The 16,358-nt window shown below is 34.9% G+C and overlaps 4 protein-coding genes across 4 annotated transcripts; 2 read left to right on the top strand and 2 right to left on the bottom strand.

Annotated features, from left to right (window-relative positions):
• Positions 1 to 92: 92 nt before the first annotated feature.
• On the bottom strand, positions 93 to 7,635 carry LOC124303583 (codanin-1). The gene is made up of 13 exons (XM_046760957.1): positions 7,205 to 7,635; positions 6,978 to 7,069; positions 5,321 to 6,606; positions 4,194 to 5,160; positions 3,537 to 3,819; positions 3,147 to 3,423; positions 2,818 to 2,978; positions 2,077 to 2,685; positions 1,800 to 2,000; positions 1,299 to 1,661; positions 985 to 1,150; positions 639 to 907; positions 93 to 466 (listed from the first exon to the last, which is right to left on the bottom strand). The coding sequence occupies exons 1-13, from the start codon at positions 7,289 to 7,291 to the stop codon at positions 326 to 328; spliced, it is 4,902 nt and encodes a 1,633-aa protein (XP_046616913.1). The 5' UTR covers positions 7,292 to 7,635; the 3' UTR covers positions 93 to 325.
• A 109-nt stretch (positions 7,636 to 7,744) lies between these two features.
• On the top strand, positions 7,745 to 9,767 carry LOC124303614 (arginine-hydroxylase NDUFAF5, mitochondrial). Its single transcript, XM_046761048.1, has 3 exons — positions 7,745 to 8,815; positions 8,921 to 9,105; positions 9,214 to 9,767. Exons 1-3 carry the CDS (start codon positions 8,178 to 8,180, stop codon positions 9,504 to 9,506), a joined length of 1,116 nt encoding a protein of 371 aa, XP_046617004.1. The 5' UTR covers positions 7,745 to 8,177; the 3' UTR covers positions 9,507 to 9,767.
• Positions 9,609 to 10,756, bottom strand: LOC124303625 (ubiquitin-fold modifier-conjugating enzyme 1). The gene is made up of 4 exons (XM_046761069.1): positions 10,562 to 10,756; positions 10,269 to 10,400; positions 10,028 to 10,195; positions 9,609 to 9,953 (listed from the first exon to the last, which is right to left on the bottom strand). Exons 1-4 carry the CDS (start codon positions 10,748 to 10,750, stop codon positions 9,873 to 9,875), a joined length of 570 nt encoding a protein of 189 aa, XP_046617025.1. The 5' UTR covers positions 10,751 to 10,756; the 3' UTR covers positions 9,609 to 9,872.
• A 459-nt stretch (positions 10,757 to 11,215) lies between these two features.
• On the top strand, positions 11,216 to 15,584 carry LOC124303620 (sphingolipid delta(4)-desaturase DES1). Its single transcript, XM_046761060.1, has 6 exons — positions 11,216 to 11,619; positions 12,367 to 12,543; positions 13,315 to 13,454; positions 13,646 to 13,859; positions 14,011 to 14,222; positions 14,414 to 15,584. The coding sequence occupies exons 1-6, from the start codon at positions 11,538 to 11,540 to the stop codon at positions 14,552 to 14,554; spliced, it is 966 nt and encodes a 321-aa protein (XP_046617016.1). The 5' UTR covers positions 11,216 to 11,537; the 3' UTR covers positions 14,555 to 15,584.
• Positions 15,585 to 16,358: the final 774 nt, after the last annotated feature.

Consider the following 16,358-nt stretch of genomic DNA (forward strand, 5'->3'; position numbering starts at 1 on the left):
TATATTTTTTTATGTTTGAAAAAAATTGAACAGTTCATCATTTTGATGAAATAAATATATAGATAGGTATGTGCAATGAAAACACCTTCCAATTTCAACGAAATTATTATATATTTGATCATAATTTAACATCACAGTTGTGAATGCAACGCATAGAACAAATGACTGCTCTTTTATTAACCTAGAAACGTGTGAACCACCTCGTACATACAATTACCGAAACATTTACCTCGTCTACTGCAATCGAAATGCAGTATGTAAATGATTCAAAATCTATCATTCGGATAAAGAGTAATTTAAAGCAATTGATTTAAAAATTATGCTTTCAGTCGAATGTAAATTCCATCTCAGCACAAGTCTCCGCTATCCATTGAAGAAGCAGTTTCATTTTTTCATTTGCCTCGTTCGTAGACTTAAAATCTTCAATTCCATTGGTCAAGCATATCGATAAATGTTTCAATATATCCTAAAATCAAGATTTTCAAAATTAATTGTTAATCAGATTACACGTAACTGTAGATCAAATAGCATATCCAAACCGTGCACAAAACTATAAGACATTAGCAAGAAATAACTGATTTTCTGGGAAAATGTAATACATAGTACTTGTGTACTTTTAAACTCTCTAGTTTACTTACTATTGGCCAATCATATCTGAACAGCATTGTACATTGATCGCTGAAAGCCTCAACATTTAAAATTTCTTCTTTCAACAGTCTTTTTATAAATTTTCCAAGGGGCAACCATACATCTGGATTTTGTGGGGTTGCCAGAAGCATAATGTTTCTTGGGCTAAGAATTCTAGACAGAATGAATTCTTTTTTCAAAAAATTTACACACTCCATTTTCCATATTCGAATTAGCTTAGCGTGAACTTCCGACACGAAAATATCCGTTCTATGTGCAGCTAAAACACAAATTACATAAACATATGAGTCCAAATAAAAAAAAAAAGTTTTAAAAACTGGAATGCCATTTGTTTACCTAAGAATAATGCCAAGTCAACACTCATGGAGCCAATAATTTTTTCCGGACCAAGTAACAAATCTGCTCTTTCTGTTAAAGATTTATATACATTGTCTAAAGATTGTAGAACACTTCGTAAAGTCACAGACTTTCCCTTATTCTCCAACAGTTCCCAAATTATTGACTGCAACAAATCATTCATAAAAATGTATAATCGGACATTCATTTTCCTAACATGTGTAATAACAACACTTGAAATAATTGAAATTCTAAGGCATCGATACTCAATTTAATAAGTACATTGACTTTTATCAATTCATCATACTACTCACTCGAAGCTCAATTATCACATCAGTAGGAGATGCTGCCTCAGCATTATGAACTTTCTTCTTCAACTGAGTAGGAATACTCTTATTTTTATAAGCTTTGTCAACTTCCATTTCCATATCCTTGAAAAATAAGGATCCATCGGTAATGTGCGACTGAATCCAGTTTTTAACCCTCTCTGTTGCCATTCTAACCGCAATTTGAGAACATATCTGTTTCACAGATGGTAATGTGTCTTCTGCTAAAAGAGAGTCAATAGACTTCATAGTACGAGATTCACACATTGCCAAAATGTCTGCTTCGCAATGTGTCTTCAATTCCAATGACAAATTCGATGCAATTGACTGCATTTCCACTGTGATAGAAGACTGTAATTAAGAGTGCTATGGTTAGAAGAGGCATATTGCATGTAAACAACTGGTCTTATGATTAGTAAGATGTTTTGTTATTCAATCAAAAAAAAGTTGCTATTACAAATAAAAATTAATGATCTTTAGAATATCAACCTTGAATTTATTGATATCATCAGGTAATATACGTTGAGAAAGGACACCCTGAAACTTGACAATATTTTTTTTTCTTGCCCGTGGTAAAGCAGAGTTACAAATGTGTTTTACACAACTGGACGCAACCCGTTCAGACACAAAATCAACCGTTTTTCGTGTAGAGATTGGTTGACCATGAAAAAATGCTTCCTCCAATTGCAACTGTGAAATAAATTATCAATTTAAATGCATTGCAGAATACGACATTCAAGACAAACTATTTATTAGGGATTCATACCTGTAACTGCTTAGTACTGGTACTACAGAATGGTTTTTCAAAACCACGTGAAACAGGTGTTATATGGCGAATTGTGGCACTGTTATTCAAGTTAGAATGATCTGCTATCAACAGCGTTTTCAGTTCGGCCAAGAATGGGCAACACACGTACAATATCCTTTCATCTATAATATCGAGACTGTCTGTGCAAGGGCCAGAGTTACTAGACTGATTGAGATCACTGCTTGTTCTTTCAATGTCTGTAGCAAGAGTGCTTTGTAAATTCTTAGCACTGAAATTGCTGATTGATTTGAATTTTCTATGAGTTGAGGATATTCTGCAATTAAAGTATAATCTTTCTGGAAAGTTACAGAGTTCGAAAAGCCATCCAATGCTGAATTTCAACAGAATCTTTACTTTCAATGACAAAGGATTTTCAAGTCTCGAATCGTGTTTTGATTCGCAGTAAATGTAGCACAACATTTCCAACACTGTCTTGTAATATGGCAACCGTAAGGACATGGGATCCAATAAAGCCAAGTATTTGACCACCCACGGTACAGTGAGAGCTAATTTTCCATTAATTATTGCAGTTTGAAGACAATATTGTAGATTTAAAGGCGGGAGAACCTGTAATTAATAATATATTTTATTGCACAATATTTTAGACAGTTATGTACAAAATTATAGTAATAGTATATTGCAGCAGCTGAATCACACGCCCATTCATTTCAAAATTTTATCATTTAATGTAATACTTACTTGACTTCGTAGCTCGAGTTGCGTAGTCAAGACACTTACAGGCGAGTGTGGCTCACATCTGTACGGCAAAGAAATTAGGAATCCTAATACTTTAGCAAGAAGTCTTAAACTCAAAATGCACGTAATGAAATTCTGTTTCGTCTCCTGGTCAACCATTGTTTCTACAAAATTAAAATTAAGTTATTCATAGAAAAATTTTAATATGCAGAATTGAATATCGAAGCTCTCATATAAAAACCCACCATTAACATCCCTTAATAATCATACAAATTCGAATAAAATATGATTGTATGATGGATCATAATGACAAACAAGTTTCAATAAACTACCTGTATCTTCAATTTCACTTCCCATGAATTGGGTATCATTCAGCTCCATTATCTCATGGACCAAACAATCTTGGAGATGAGCATAAAACATAGGATTTGCAGCATGCAGAATAAAATCTTTATAAAATTCTTGTACTCCAGGAAATGACGGAGGTGGAACAGGTCCTTTGGATGAAAGTGGTGTAACTAATCTTTCACGTAATCGTGTTAATTTCTCTGGGTCAACATGTTTCAATGATTTAAGAAAGTTGAAGCTTTCATCGTTTACAGGCTCCTCCTAAAATATTAGGACCAAATAGTTGTTAAAATGTGAAAACTTGATTTCTATACCTGACAACTATTTCACACGTATTGTTCAAACGATTTCTCACCAAATTACATAATGCTCACCTTAGAGTCATTTCCAATGCAGGATAACAATAACTGAGACTTGAATAGTCTTGCAAAGTGGCAATAATTTACTGCATCATTATGCAAAGATAGTAGTGTCCGAATTTTTCCGGCTAGTGCAATAGAAAACACCCACCCTGGTGCTAGATGGTGGGTTTCCCAAATTCTCAGCACATCATAAAACAAGTCACGCTGTTTTCTGAAGCTTTGAAATCCCACAAGAGAGGGAAAATTTTCACGATTGTCTGTATCGATTTGGAAGCTAACATTTGCTTCGGTGGTACTGTAAAAATAATATGCAATGTTAAAAGTGGGTCATTTGAAAATTCGAAATTTATTCAAATGGTGAATGATTAAGAGAATTCATTTTTTACCAAAGACAAAATATTAAACTTCAAAGATTTCAAATTAATAAAACTTCAACGTTTGCAGAAGAATATAGACGGTTACCTCTGCGTGAATTTTCATGACCAGTACTCAGCGGGTAAGTGAGTCTGGGGCTATAAAAAACAGTGTTAGCAATCCAGTAGTTTCTTTATCAGCAGAAGCCGTTCAACCAATAATCCCATAAGACACACGAAACCCCATTTGGGTAACCGTCTTCAACAGTTTTCAGTCAACGACTCTGACAACGAACAATTAAGAATTTGGCCTTACCTGAAAGTATTGAAGTGTTGCTTGAGTTGACTAGATTCATTCAATTTTCCTCTGTAGCACTGGCTAAGGTATTCTTGTAGATCAGGTGAAAATGTAGCAATTCGGTTATTTTCACATAGCAACTTCAATGTAGTTCTATCTAACAAACTTAACAACACTCTTTGGGTGTTCAAGAAGGAGGTTGAAAAATATATGCAGTTGTGTATGGTTTGAAAATATTCTTCATCTGGAATAGGAATTTTTTCCTTTGAAACATTCAACTGACCTTCGCATGTACAACTACTTTGTTTGCAATCCAGTGAAGACCTTCCTAATTTATCAAATACTTTATCAACTTCGATTTCCCGTTGCAATGAAACATTTTCGTCCATAGTTAAAATATTATCGTCATTTAGAACTCGACATCCAAGTTCTTCATTCAAAAATTCGATGTTTGCACACTTTTTAGAGTTTTTATGCTTATCGATCAGACAGTCATCACTCTCATCAAGAGAGTTTTCTTTAATAATTGATCTCACTGCATTACTCCTTTCTTTTAAGCTATGATTATCTGAAAGTGACCGATACTTATCATTTGCAAACGAATGTTGCAAAGTAATTAAAGATATCACAAAATTCAATTCCGTCATGGGGTTTATAACTAAATTATAATCCAACAAGCTAGAATAAATTTTGACTAATATATCCAAAGCTTGACGATTCTCAACGTATTGTAAGCTTGGAGTCAAAAGCAGTTCAGTTGAAGTTTTCACATTAGGCGTTTTTGACAATATACATGAGTCAATAACATGTTCAGCTGATGTATTGGATGTGCTTTTTTGCTGTTTCTGTCTCTCTAATCGCAACAAATCCCTTTCAATTTCGAATGGTGTTGTGTCAGGCTTATCAGCCTGCAGTATCTCCAAAAATTGAGGGTTTACTATTTGGGGTCTACTTATCGTTCCAAAAGTTTTATTCTCTCTAATTCCTGAAATGGCAAATGATATGACAAAATAGTAGTTAATTTTAGTTTTATTTCCCAAGTCAATACTATTACGAAAAACTCTGTTACCCAATTGGTAAAAACAAGTGTTTAGATTTTTTAATGTTGATCTGAAACCTAAATTCTATCAGTAAGTGAGATGTACCTTTATCATCTGATGTATCTAGTTTTGTTGGCTTGATTCTTCGCTTCCTTCTTCCACAACTCTTTCCTATCTCTGGGAAGCTATCCTCTGTTATGGATAGTTTATCTGTCACCGAGCCGTCACTATCACTACTCTTGCCTGATTGTACTCTTGTATTTGTTTTTCTCAAACTGCTTTTTTTAGAACCTCGTGAATCAATGCTTATAAAATCTCCCAGGCTGGCGTTCTGCCTAGGTGTAGATTTTAAGTTCCTTTGGATATGGTGAAAACCTTGCTTAGGACTATTATCGTTGAAATGTTGTGGACTACTTTTTGAATATTGATATCGCTCTACACTTCTGCTGTACGATAACTTAGAATTTTGCGGTGTCGTTGCATTACTGATATATAAAGGCGAGATTGGAGCTTCACAATTATTGTTAACAATCATGAAATTGTTAAGCACAACAGATTCATTTACTGTTGAATTATTTGACCCCGGAGACATATTTAAACTGTTCAAATGATGCCAGTCTTTATTACTATCGCCGAAGACTGATGTCGTATTTGATGAACTAGAATCGTTAATTCCATTTCTAGAATAACTCGTTAGCTTGTTCGTTGTTTTGAGATTTTTTGATATCGACAAACAATTCGATATATCAAAATTTTCGTTGGAATTAGTCAGATTTTCTAAAATACCAGTATAACTTCCAGGTTTTTTAGTCGATAAAGTTTTCATGTCCGGGGTACTACAAAGTTGAAAATTTGCATCAGTAGTTAGACCAAGCACATCTGCTTTAGAAACGTGTTGGCTAAACCCATTGAATATTTTATTAATCTTACTCGGAGGATCAGTCTTAACTAATGGTGTGCTAGTCGTTGTTTTCTGAGGAATATGAGAACAGTCAGATGAATTTATATCAACTCTCATTTTATCTGGTGTTTTTGTACCTGTCGTAATAGACAAGCTTTGATTTTCCCCAGTCCTATGCACAGTAAACATGACCTGCCCTTCACTAATCACATCTGACTCGCGCAACTGAGATTTTTTGTTCAATTTAACAGTGTTAGTCATCGGCGACATTTCCTGTTCTGACACAGCAGAGGCTCCGTTGCGCGCATGGCCTCTCATACTCTGGAGATCCTCATTTATTGAATGGGGGTCTGAGTTCGCATCGGCATTGAATAATGAAACACCTCTATGAGGTCTTTCATTTTTTTTCTGCGATCTGTCGTTTGTTGCACCACAGCATTGAATGTCTTTGTTCGGAGTTTGTCTTGCATTATACGAGCCGTGAAGTATGCTAAGATAAAAAATCAAAAAACTTTTGGTTCTAATATTTGAAAACAAAAAAAATTAATAAATGATATTTGTAACACACAAGATTTTGAAAAACCAATGGAACAAAATAAATCAATGCCCAATTATTCGAAAAATAAAATAAATCTACCAGTGGAGAAAATAAATTAAACACAATAAATATAAATTAATTCTGCTTGGTAATAAAAGTATAATGTTATGTGAAACCTGTTGGTGACAACTTATAGAATTATCAAAAATTTGGCGATCGGAAGTCATTTTCACTGGTTATTAGAGTTCGTTCTACGTTAACTTTTCAACGATAATATGAATGCGAAGCATATGGTTTCAGCCTGTATTTACATACGAATTTACCTTTTCGTTTGCTGCCGTAGAAAACTTAAAAAGTACAGAAGAAAGTCGCACTGCGTGCATCCAGATTTGTTGAAACTATCCCATTTCGAATTCTAAAATATAAAAGAGCTGATAAGATGCTTGTACAAATATTTACATGATTCTAGTAATCAACATAACCTCCAAAAATCTGAAAGCTTCTGTATGATCCCGTGAACTGACAGGTGTTAAGGTGAAATATAAATTACCTCAACGTCATCAGTTGTCAACCATTCTATAATATCTTCCACGACTATTCTTCCACTTAATGCATTTGTGAGTAAAATATTCGCCATGCCAATACGTTACCAAATAATACTCTAAATAAAATGCTCCAAGTATCAAATTATGTATACGTTGCTATACGCTAGTGACGCTAATTTCATTAATATGTCATGGATGTAGAGTGGATACTGGATGTGGCGTGTGTATATCCTACCCCACTGATCTCTATGCTTCTTCTCCTTTCGTGGCCCCCCCACTCCATGGATTAACCGACAGAGAGGGCGGGAGAATTATTGGGAGCTTTCCAGCAACGACACAGAGCGACACAGAGCGACACTGTGTCGAACATGGTGCTTTCCAACAACGACACAGAACGACACAGTCGGACACAGCTGCGGAGCATGGTTGGACACTGTGTCGGATTCATTGCTGCCAAATTTTTAGTTAGAGATTTTATTTTTGACGCATGGTATTGTTTATATTTATTTATTAAATGCAATGATAATCTACACGCGTTTCACAAATGTTTTTTTTTCCTGGAGCGCTCAGTGTTTCTAGATTTTTCGTATAATGCATGAGCGGACTCTAGTGACTGAATTAAGAACGCTTATCAGTCTTTATATATCCTCGGTCAACGTCTTCGGTTTCTCTGACAAACTGAATAGCGATTTATCAACGTCTATACGAGAATAGCCGGTCAGTGGCATATTTTGCAGTAGTAACCTTTTCAACTAGACATATCGACTGCAGTATTTTGTGCTTTCTTATATGACGCATTGGGTGGCTTTGACCCACTTCTTAACTTCCTACGCTCCAAAGTTTCGACTGCCGGTAGCGGCCGGTGGTCTATTCACTGAACACGATACCTACGTAGAGTTCAGTGTTTCTACGGTATCCTATCATTGACTGCTTGTCTCACGCTTGCCCGATGCAAATGTGGTGCTACATGGTGTGATAATGTCAATACTGAAAATACCTTGGATGCAGCGTTGCGGTTTTAAAAATGACCTGCACAAGCTTGGAGACTTCTTGTCACAATACGTGAAAAATGAGAGTAAAATAATGCCACCCGGTATTCGAAGGTTAAGTTACACCAGAGTAACTTACGCACTACCACCAAATAGTGTAATGAATGTTTTCAACCGTGATCATAAATTAATGCAAAGGGAACGTGCAGCTCGGGCCGAAGATGTCGAGTTATATGACTATGTAAAAGATGAGGTTGGTTACAGATTGTCAGACAGAATCTTTGACATCAAACGCAGATTTAAAAAAGCCCTCGATTTAGGTTGCGGTCGGGGCCATGTATCAAAACACATCCTCAGCGACAGCGTGGAGGAATTAATTCTGGCTGACATGTGCCCCACTTGGTTAAACCAGGCTCAAACGACCGAAGGTGTCAAAGTCGAAAAAAAGATTGTCGATGAAGAAAATATGCCTTTCGACCCTGATAGTTTAGACCTAGTTATAAGCTGTCTTAGTCTACATTGGGTCAATGATCTTCCAGGATGCTTTAGTCAAATAATACGCAGCTTAAGAAACGACGGTGTATTTATGGCTGCTGTTTTTGGTGGCGATACTCTTTACGAGCTGAGGTATTATTCTATAACATTATGACTCGGTCTATGGTTCACGAAAAGATTCAATTCAAGTGCAATGGTTTTTTTAAATATCTACTTGATAGTGTCTTGGTTTTTCAGGTCTTCATTACAATTAGCAGAATTAGAACGAGAGGGTGGCATATCGCCTCACATCTCACCATTCACCGAGATCAGAGACATAGGCAGCTTATTAAATAGAGCAGGATTCACCATGTTGACCGTTGACACTGATGAAATAGTTGTCGGTTTTCCTACCATGTACGAATTATTGTGGGACTTGAAAGGTATATTATAACACCCTCTTTGCCATTCTAAATTTCACATTACTTAGTAATTGCAGACAACTTTTACATTACTGGCATCAATGTCATTAACTTTTCTTTCACTCCCAGGAATGGGAGAGAATAATGCAGCCCGAAATCGTAAACTTCATTTGAAACGGGATACGACACTAGCAGCAGCATCAATTTATGAAGAATTTTATGGGAAATTGAATGAGAAAGATGGGTCGAAGTATATACCAGCCACATTTCAAATAATCTATATGCTTGGATGGAAGCCTGATGTTTCTCAGCCAAAACCATTGAACAGAGGAACAGGCGAGGTATCTCTTAAGAATTTGCACCGTCTTGATCAAATAATTAAAGAAACTAAGAAAGTCAAACTTAGTGATGAAGACAAATAACTACCTTACAAATTCTATTTATTGTACGTAGGAATATAAATAATGTATAAAACAAACACAAATCTTTCTGTTTACATTTAACGTATTTTTCGATTTAGACTGATAGTCTTTGAAAAAATTTGCTAATCGGCAACCTGTGAAAGTACAAGGTAATACACTCATATTTTTTGAGGCTTAAATAACGAACAATATATGCAATAGATTTGCTGTATTTGCTCAAGCAGGATTTTCCTCTATAAGTTTATGTTTACTTGTCAATAACACTCGGTAAAAAAATATGCATTTTAAAATGATCACCTGTATTTACAAAATATCAATCAACGTAGAATTGCAATGTATTTTTCATAATTGTTCACTTTTTATATATTACTCATCTCCTCTGTCCTTGTAACTTATGACACCCTTCTCGATTAGGTCTGGAATTTCTACTGCTAGCCAGGGGCCCAGCTAAAATCACAAAAAATCGATTTTATCATATAAATGTCTGTAGAGCAAATGAGATTTGATAAATTCACAATTACCCCTAAAGCCATTGCGTGGGCAATACCGAACTTGGGAACATTTCTTGCCCAAAGTGGTTTAAAGTGATCCGTCAAACATATTTTGCCGCCTCTGTACATTTTTGCTGTCTTACCATCCAATTCAGGCAGCGCTATCTCTGGTGCTGTTGTAGGATAGGTAACTGGTATCTAAAAATGCATCAAACCATCAGGTGAAAGGTTTCTAGTTCCTTTTGTTCACTAAACAAGTTGTATTACTCACGTCAAATTCAACGTCGAATTCGTACTTCAGAAGATTGTGCATGTACCAACATTTTCCAAACCATCGCGTTCCTTCCTTATTAGATTCCAACCGGAACCAATCGTTGTCCGAACCTTTATTGTTCTGAACATACTGTGACAGAAAATACAAATGCAGTATCTATAATTTATGAAAGAAACAATTGCCAACAGAATTTAGTACAACGGAATTTGTCGATTAGCTGTCAAACATATGGCCAGAAGATCGTACATTTGTGCATCAAAATTAGATAGTACATTGGCTGGATTGTTTACCTTTATTAAAGCTTGATATTCTTCCTTCAATCTGTTGACCCATAATTCTTTATCACGCGGCCCTGCCTTCGTACTTAGCAAAGGAATACTGCTAAGAGTTTTTCGCGTAGATTCATCGACCATAATTACTAACCTCAATTCTGAAACTAAACCAGAATCACGAGAACTGAACAGTCTCATCTGTCTCATCCACAGTCTTATACCTAGATATGTATATAGATATGTCCGTGAAAAGCGGTCAAGGGTAAAGCAGGAACTGATCTCGCCAACGTTCTCCACTCTTTCAAAGTTTGTGATCGGTTGAAGGTAAGGTAGTCACACTGCGGTTATCAATTACGTTCGTGACATTGCTTAGGTCCAGACTATCAACGCTGATAATAAAAACAACAAAAATGGTTCACAGTTTCACATTGTACCGAATGACTGCATTCACTAATGTAAATGCAGTTCCCCGATGCGTAAAAGAATAATTTCATTTGGGACTTTGGTGAATGAGTAGGAGATTTGACGGTCGTTAACTTTTTTACATCATGGTATTCGAGGTTCTTGACCGGCTACTGAGTAAAAAACCTAACTCTTGAATAAGTTTCGCTATTTGACTACCGTGGAAAAAATTGATAAAATTGCTGAAATTATGATATTGTAAATAGGCGGTCCACGTAAAATCTGAGTGTTTTAAAGCAGTATTTATAATTATAAATTTAATTTCTATGCACGACGAATTGATTCTATTCCCCGTTGAGATTACTTGAGTTGATTGTAGATCAACGTCCGGCGTGCGTCACAATCTTGAAGCGCTACTGCGGCCCCCAATGCCAGGATCAGTGTCGACTGTCTAGTGTCGACGGCGTGAGTTGCTGCAAGATCACCAGAGTTAACCGCGCCTACAAACACCGGCATCCCTCCTCGGCACGCAGTTGGCGGTGAAAAATGTTATCTAAATTAATTTAGCAAAAATTCAACTTACAAGTACAAAATGGGCCAACGAGTATCGCAAACTGATTTTGAATGGGTTTATACGGAGGAGCCTCACGCTAGCAGACGAAAAATAATACTGGGTTAGTTAATATGAATACATACCTATATTGAGATATGCATATTATCATTTCGTACTCCCAGCCATAAAACCGCACCAATTTTCCTATCGCAATTGCGCTCCGCGGAGTTAAACGCGGTATTGCTATTTGCCTTCAACGATATATGGGATACACGTGACAGTTTATCGTCATTTATTCTACCCATATATATCAACCAGTCATGTGTGCACCTATGCCATCCAAGTAATTACATGTGTGCTTCTCTATTTCACGTCATGATCAACCCGTCTTACACTCTTTAAGTACCGTCGTGAATATCAATTGGATGTGACACATTCAAATTGTAGTTCACCAGTGCATGTTAATCATTGTCAGTTTTGCACCAGTTCCTACATACTTTTACTGGTGCATAACAATATTCATTCATCACATTGCATTGACAGTGAATGATACAAGTGTCATAAGATGTATCCTGAATTCTTAAAAAATCCGTGGTATGTTAAAGCTTGTATATTCACAATCTTTAATTTTCTTTCACGTTGTCTGTTTCAATTTCACCCAGCTAAAATAATTGCAGTAAAATGAAAATTGAATGAATTCAACTGCATCGGAAACGTTTTTGTACATTCATATGACATAATGTTTATATTGAATCACCATTCAACAGTATTTGCATATTCAATTGACCAACTCTGTTCTTTCAGGAAAAAGTCCTGTTATTTTCCCTCCACATTTCTATTAAGAATTGTTTAAACATTTTTTTTACAGAAAAATATCCACAAATAAAGAAACTTTTTGGGTACGATCCAAATTTTAAATGGGTTGTTACTGCCATGGTTCTAGTACAATTTGCATCGATGTTTATCATTAAGGATCTGAGTTACCCGATGATTTTTTTAGTGGCTTACTGTTTCGGCGGAGTAATTAATCATTCGCTTATGCTTGGTAAGTGAAATTATTTTTTCTACTTTATACTTTTATGAACAAATAAAGGCTAATGTTTCATATTCTGCAAAATACAATCCGTTACCTTATATTGCCTTGATCGATCCTACTGTAACTATCTAAAATATATGCCATGTGGATGCTTATTATCTATGGCCAAGATAATATTCATACGTGACTGTACTCACAGCTTGTTATCAACGACTATTATTTCGTAATCTTTTTCCTATATCTTGTTAGCTGGAACCAAAGTTGAGGTTTTACTGTACTGAAAACTTTGATCCTGAAATAACTGTGTGATACATCATACTTTGCTTGGTTACTAAACGTCAAATCCATTATATAAATTTAGAACCAATCCTTATCATTGTGACTAATGACTTGCCAGCTGGTCTAGTGTAGATAATTTCTAAAAATGTTAATAAGTTATTAATGTATTAAATGAGATGATCATCATGAAAGTTGAGCTTAAAAAATATGATATCGTTTGAAATAACTTCATATAAAGTTGATAGTTTACATTGTATTGATATTGATATTTATCAACTTGCAGCAATGCACATCTAATTGGTAGTGTTAGTCTAACAGTGAGATGCATGGCAATTTTTATTTGCATTAAGATTGATTGGGTTGATTGCCAAGAACACTGACTATTGTTCAAGTGAAACTCGAGTTGTAACATACAATATTCGTGATTTTTATCGTAGATCGCTCAAACATTCTTTTGTCAGTTTTTTCCTTGCAGTTATAATCTACGCTTCTCTGTTACAGCTATACATGAAATATCACATAATCTTGCTTTTGGTCACGCTAGACCACTAGCAAATAAAATATTTGGCTTCTTTGCCAATTTGCCTATTGGAATCCCAGTCTCTATCAGCTTTAAAAAGTATCATCTTGAACATCATCGGGTGGGTTTTAATTATTGTCGAAATTTTGAATATTTTATCCAACATTGAATTGCAGGATTCTGCTGTATCAATATTTCTTTCATAAGAAAATATTCAGGTTTTCAATGAAAATAGTTTTCAAATATAATGCAACTTCCCAATTGTATACTCATATTTATTATTATTCAATTAAAACGTATTTATTTTATCAGTATCAAGGAGACGAGAAGTTGGATACTGACTTGCCTACTCTCATTGAAGCAAAACTGTTCTGCACAACTTTTGGAAAGCTTTGTTGGGTGTTACTGCAACCATTTTTCTATGCCTTCAGGCCTTTGGTAACATATCCTAAGGCTCCGACGACATTGGAATATATTAACTTAGTTATTCAATTGATATTTGATGCGATTGTTTGGTACTTTTTAGGTATGTATGCGCTTTATTAACAACGTTATAATGATGTCAAACACGTGAAACGTAACAGCTTTGTTATGGAATTCGCAAATCTTGATTTCTCCTTTCAAAGACTATGAAAATACCAAATTATATCTGGTGAACAAGAACTGATTTTTTTCAGGTGGTAAAGTCTTGGTCTATTTTATATTCGGTTCAGTTATGGCAATGGGGCTGCATCCAGTTGCTGGACATTTCATATCTGAACATTACATGTACAAGAAAGGATTTGAAACATATAGTTACTACGGACCACTAAACTTCATTACATTCAATGTCGGATATCACAATGAGCATCACGATTTTCCTTCAGTTCCTGGCTCTAGATTGCCTGAGGTAAAACTATAACTATGTCTTAAAATGGAGTTCTATATTATATATTAATAAGTACAAACAGTTAAGAAATCGAAGGAAAATATCCTGTAAATTGTTTTGATTATGTAAATTGTAGTCTGTTATACAAATTGTTTTCGGTAGGAGTGAGAGCATTGAAATAGTGTGCCTATATTCTTTCTATACAATTCTAGGTGAAACGCATCGCTCCTGAATTCTATGATGATCTCCCACAACACAATTCGTGGGTTTCCGTTCTCTACGACTTTGTGATGGATCCAGAAATCGGACCATACGCTCGTATAAAGAGGAAGCATAGGGGTTTAGCGTCCTAGAGCTGAAAACTAATTAGAGGAAACATATTTTTTGAAACTATAATCAAAATCATGTTTAACGTTTATATGTACAGTACATTATACAAGAAAATTGCATACATGAATTTTCTCATAATTGTATGCTAACGACGATATTGCACAAATGATTCATTGCCAGTATTAAATGACTGGAATTTCATAATTCACGATTTACTTTGAGAGAAGGGGGAGTTTTCAAAACCGTAATGGTTGAAATAATCCGCGAGATTTGATAAAAGTTGAAAATATCATAGCTCAGATAGCAAATCTGTGCTCTCTCACATCATTTAATACTCTATATCAGGAAATGTTGTTAGTTGCTGGGTATCTTCCAATATTTCGTATAAATACATCAAGTATTTAGTAATTAGAGTTTTATGGAAAAGTCAGCAGTGTAATTCAATGAAACTGTAAGGAATAACAAAAAACAATGCCTTCCTATAAAATAATGCAAGATTTGGATGTGCTATAGAATTTATGCAAATCTAATTTTGGCGTATGAGAAATTGTCTAATTGAATATCAGTATCATAGTTTGAGGTCTGAAACTGTACACATATATTTTCTTTGAATAGATCTAATTTTCTCCATAAATATTATTTTGTTTGTAACCTGCGGTCGAGATTCACAAAAAATTGGAGTGAGAAAAAATAGGCTCCTGGTAGTCTATATTAATTTTACGGCAACTTTCTGTCGGACGTGTAATAATATAAGCATCTGCGGAGCTTGAAGTATGCCTTGAAGTTGTAATTACAGATATTTCCGCAAATGTAATTAATAATTTAATTTAATATACTTGATAATTGGAAACTGCATGGCAATGGGATTCTTTGGCTTCTGCGCAAGTCAAGGGTGTTGCTAGTGATATTAAGTTGAATAATGCTAAGATAAACACGTGTGAAACTTTTATTTCCATATATTAGTGCCACGGGATGTTTTCCCTAGCACAGTGAGTCAATAAACGCACCAGGTGAACCTGAGGCTATAATAATATACTAATCCTGAATCACTGATATTTGTGTAAATTTATTATCCCTAAAAAAAATGGATACAAGATTCACTATTCAATTCACTTAATGTTCAACAACTGTTTGAATACTCATTTTTATTTGTGTAATAAATATTTGTAAGCTGATATAATATAATAACTGACAAGCGAGTTTATAGTTTGCAGTTGAATAATTCCTAATTACCTTCCTGAATTGCTGTGAAATTACCTGTTTAGTTTTCCAGAGTTACTCATAACTAACGGAAAAAATGAATAACCGTAATAACAGATCGTCAATTTGGTGCAATATACAGAATGTTTTCCACAGTTAAAAGTTTAGGTAGGGAAAAAACCAGTGGTCTTATACTTTATTATTGCCATTCTATTGCACGGTATTCCTTAACCGTTCTGTCGTCATTAATATCAATATGTTTTTAATGATAAAATAAAGGCCAATGTCCTGTCATTACAATCCATATTTTTTCAATGACAAAATAATGCTCAATGAGTATAAAAAAGAAAAAAAAAATTCACGGTAAAAATTAGTTTTAATTTTTCCTTAATATGGCGCAACATTACGAATCGATTGAAGTGAAATCACGTTGTATAAGAGAACGTAGGACTTCTAAAACAAGAAATTTCTCATAATTTTGCTCGAAACATTATTATGCATATTAGATATTCATTATAGTTGATCTTAAGTCCTTGAGTCAATGCGTGTGTGGTGTCAGATAGCATGAAGACTGAGCTGAAGACTAGCTAGTCTTCATGCTGATAGCTTCAGAAAGCTAAACTAATC

The sequence above is a fragment of the Neodiprion virginianus genome, chromosome 4 (genome assembly GCF_021901495.1).
Source record: "Neodiprion virginianus isolate iyNeoVirg1 chromosome 4, iyNeoVirg1.1, whole genome shotgun sequence".
NCBI lineage: Eukaryota > Metazoa > Arthropoda > Insecta > Hymenoptera > Diprionidae > Neodiprion > Neodiprion virginianus.

Coding starts and splice junctions, on each gene's coding strand:
- LOC124303614 (XM_046761048.1), top strand. CDS start 8,178: ATGTCAATACTGAAAATACCTTGGATGCAGCGTTGCGGTTTTAAAAAT. Junction 8,816..8,920: donor GATACTCTTTACGAGCTGAG/GTATTATTCTAT, acceptor TTGGTTTTTCAG/GTCTTCATTACAATTAGCAG. Junction 9,106..9,213: donor ATTATTGTGGGACTTGAAAG/GTATATTATAAC, acceptor TTTCACTCCCAG/GAATGGGAGAGAATAATGCA.
- LOC124303583 (XM_046760957.1), bottom strand. CDS start 7,291: ATGGCGAATATTTTACTCACAAATGCATTAAGTGGAAGAATAGTCGTG. Junction 3,424..3,536: donor GCATTGGAAATGACTCTAAG/GTGAGCATTATG, acceptor CTAATATTTTAG/GAGGAGCCTGTAAACGATGA. Junction 1,662..1,799: donor ATGATATCAATAAATTCAAG/GTTGATATTCTA, acceptor TCTTAATTACAG/TCTTCTATCACAGTGGAAAT.
- LOC124303625 (XM_046761069.1), bottom strand. CDS start 10,750: ATGAGACAGATGAGACTGTTCAGTTCTCGTGATTCTGGTTTAGTTTCA. Junction 10,401..10,561: donor AATATCAAGCTTTAATAAAG/GTAAACAATCCA, acceptor TTTCTGTCACAG/TATGTTCAGAACAATAAAGG. Junction 10,196..10,268: donor AATTCGACGTTGAATTTGAC/GTGAGTAATACA, acceptor ATGCATTTTTAG/ATACCAGTTACCTATCCTAC.
- LOC124303620 (XM_046761060.1), top strand. CDS start 11,538: ATGGGCCAACGAGTATCGCAAACTGATTTTGAATGGGTTTATACGGAG. Junction 12,544..13,314: donor TAATCATTCGCTTATGCTTG/GTAAGTGAAATT, acceptor TCTCTGTTACAG/CTATACATGAAATATCACAT. Junction 14,223..14,413: donor CTGGCTCTAGATTGCCTGAG/GTAAAACTATAA, acceptor ATACAATTCTAG/GTGAAACGCATCGCTCCTGA.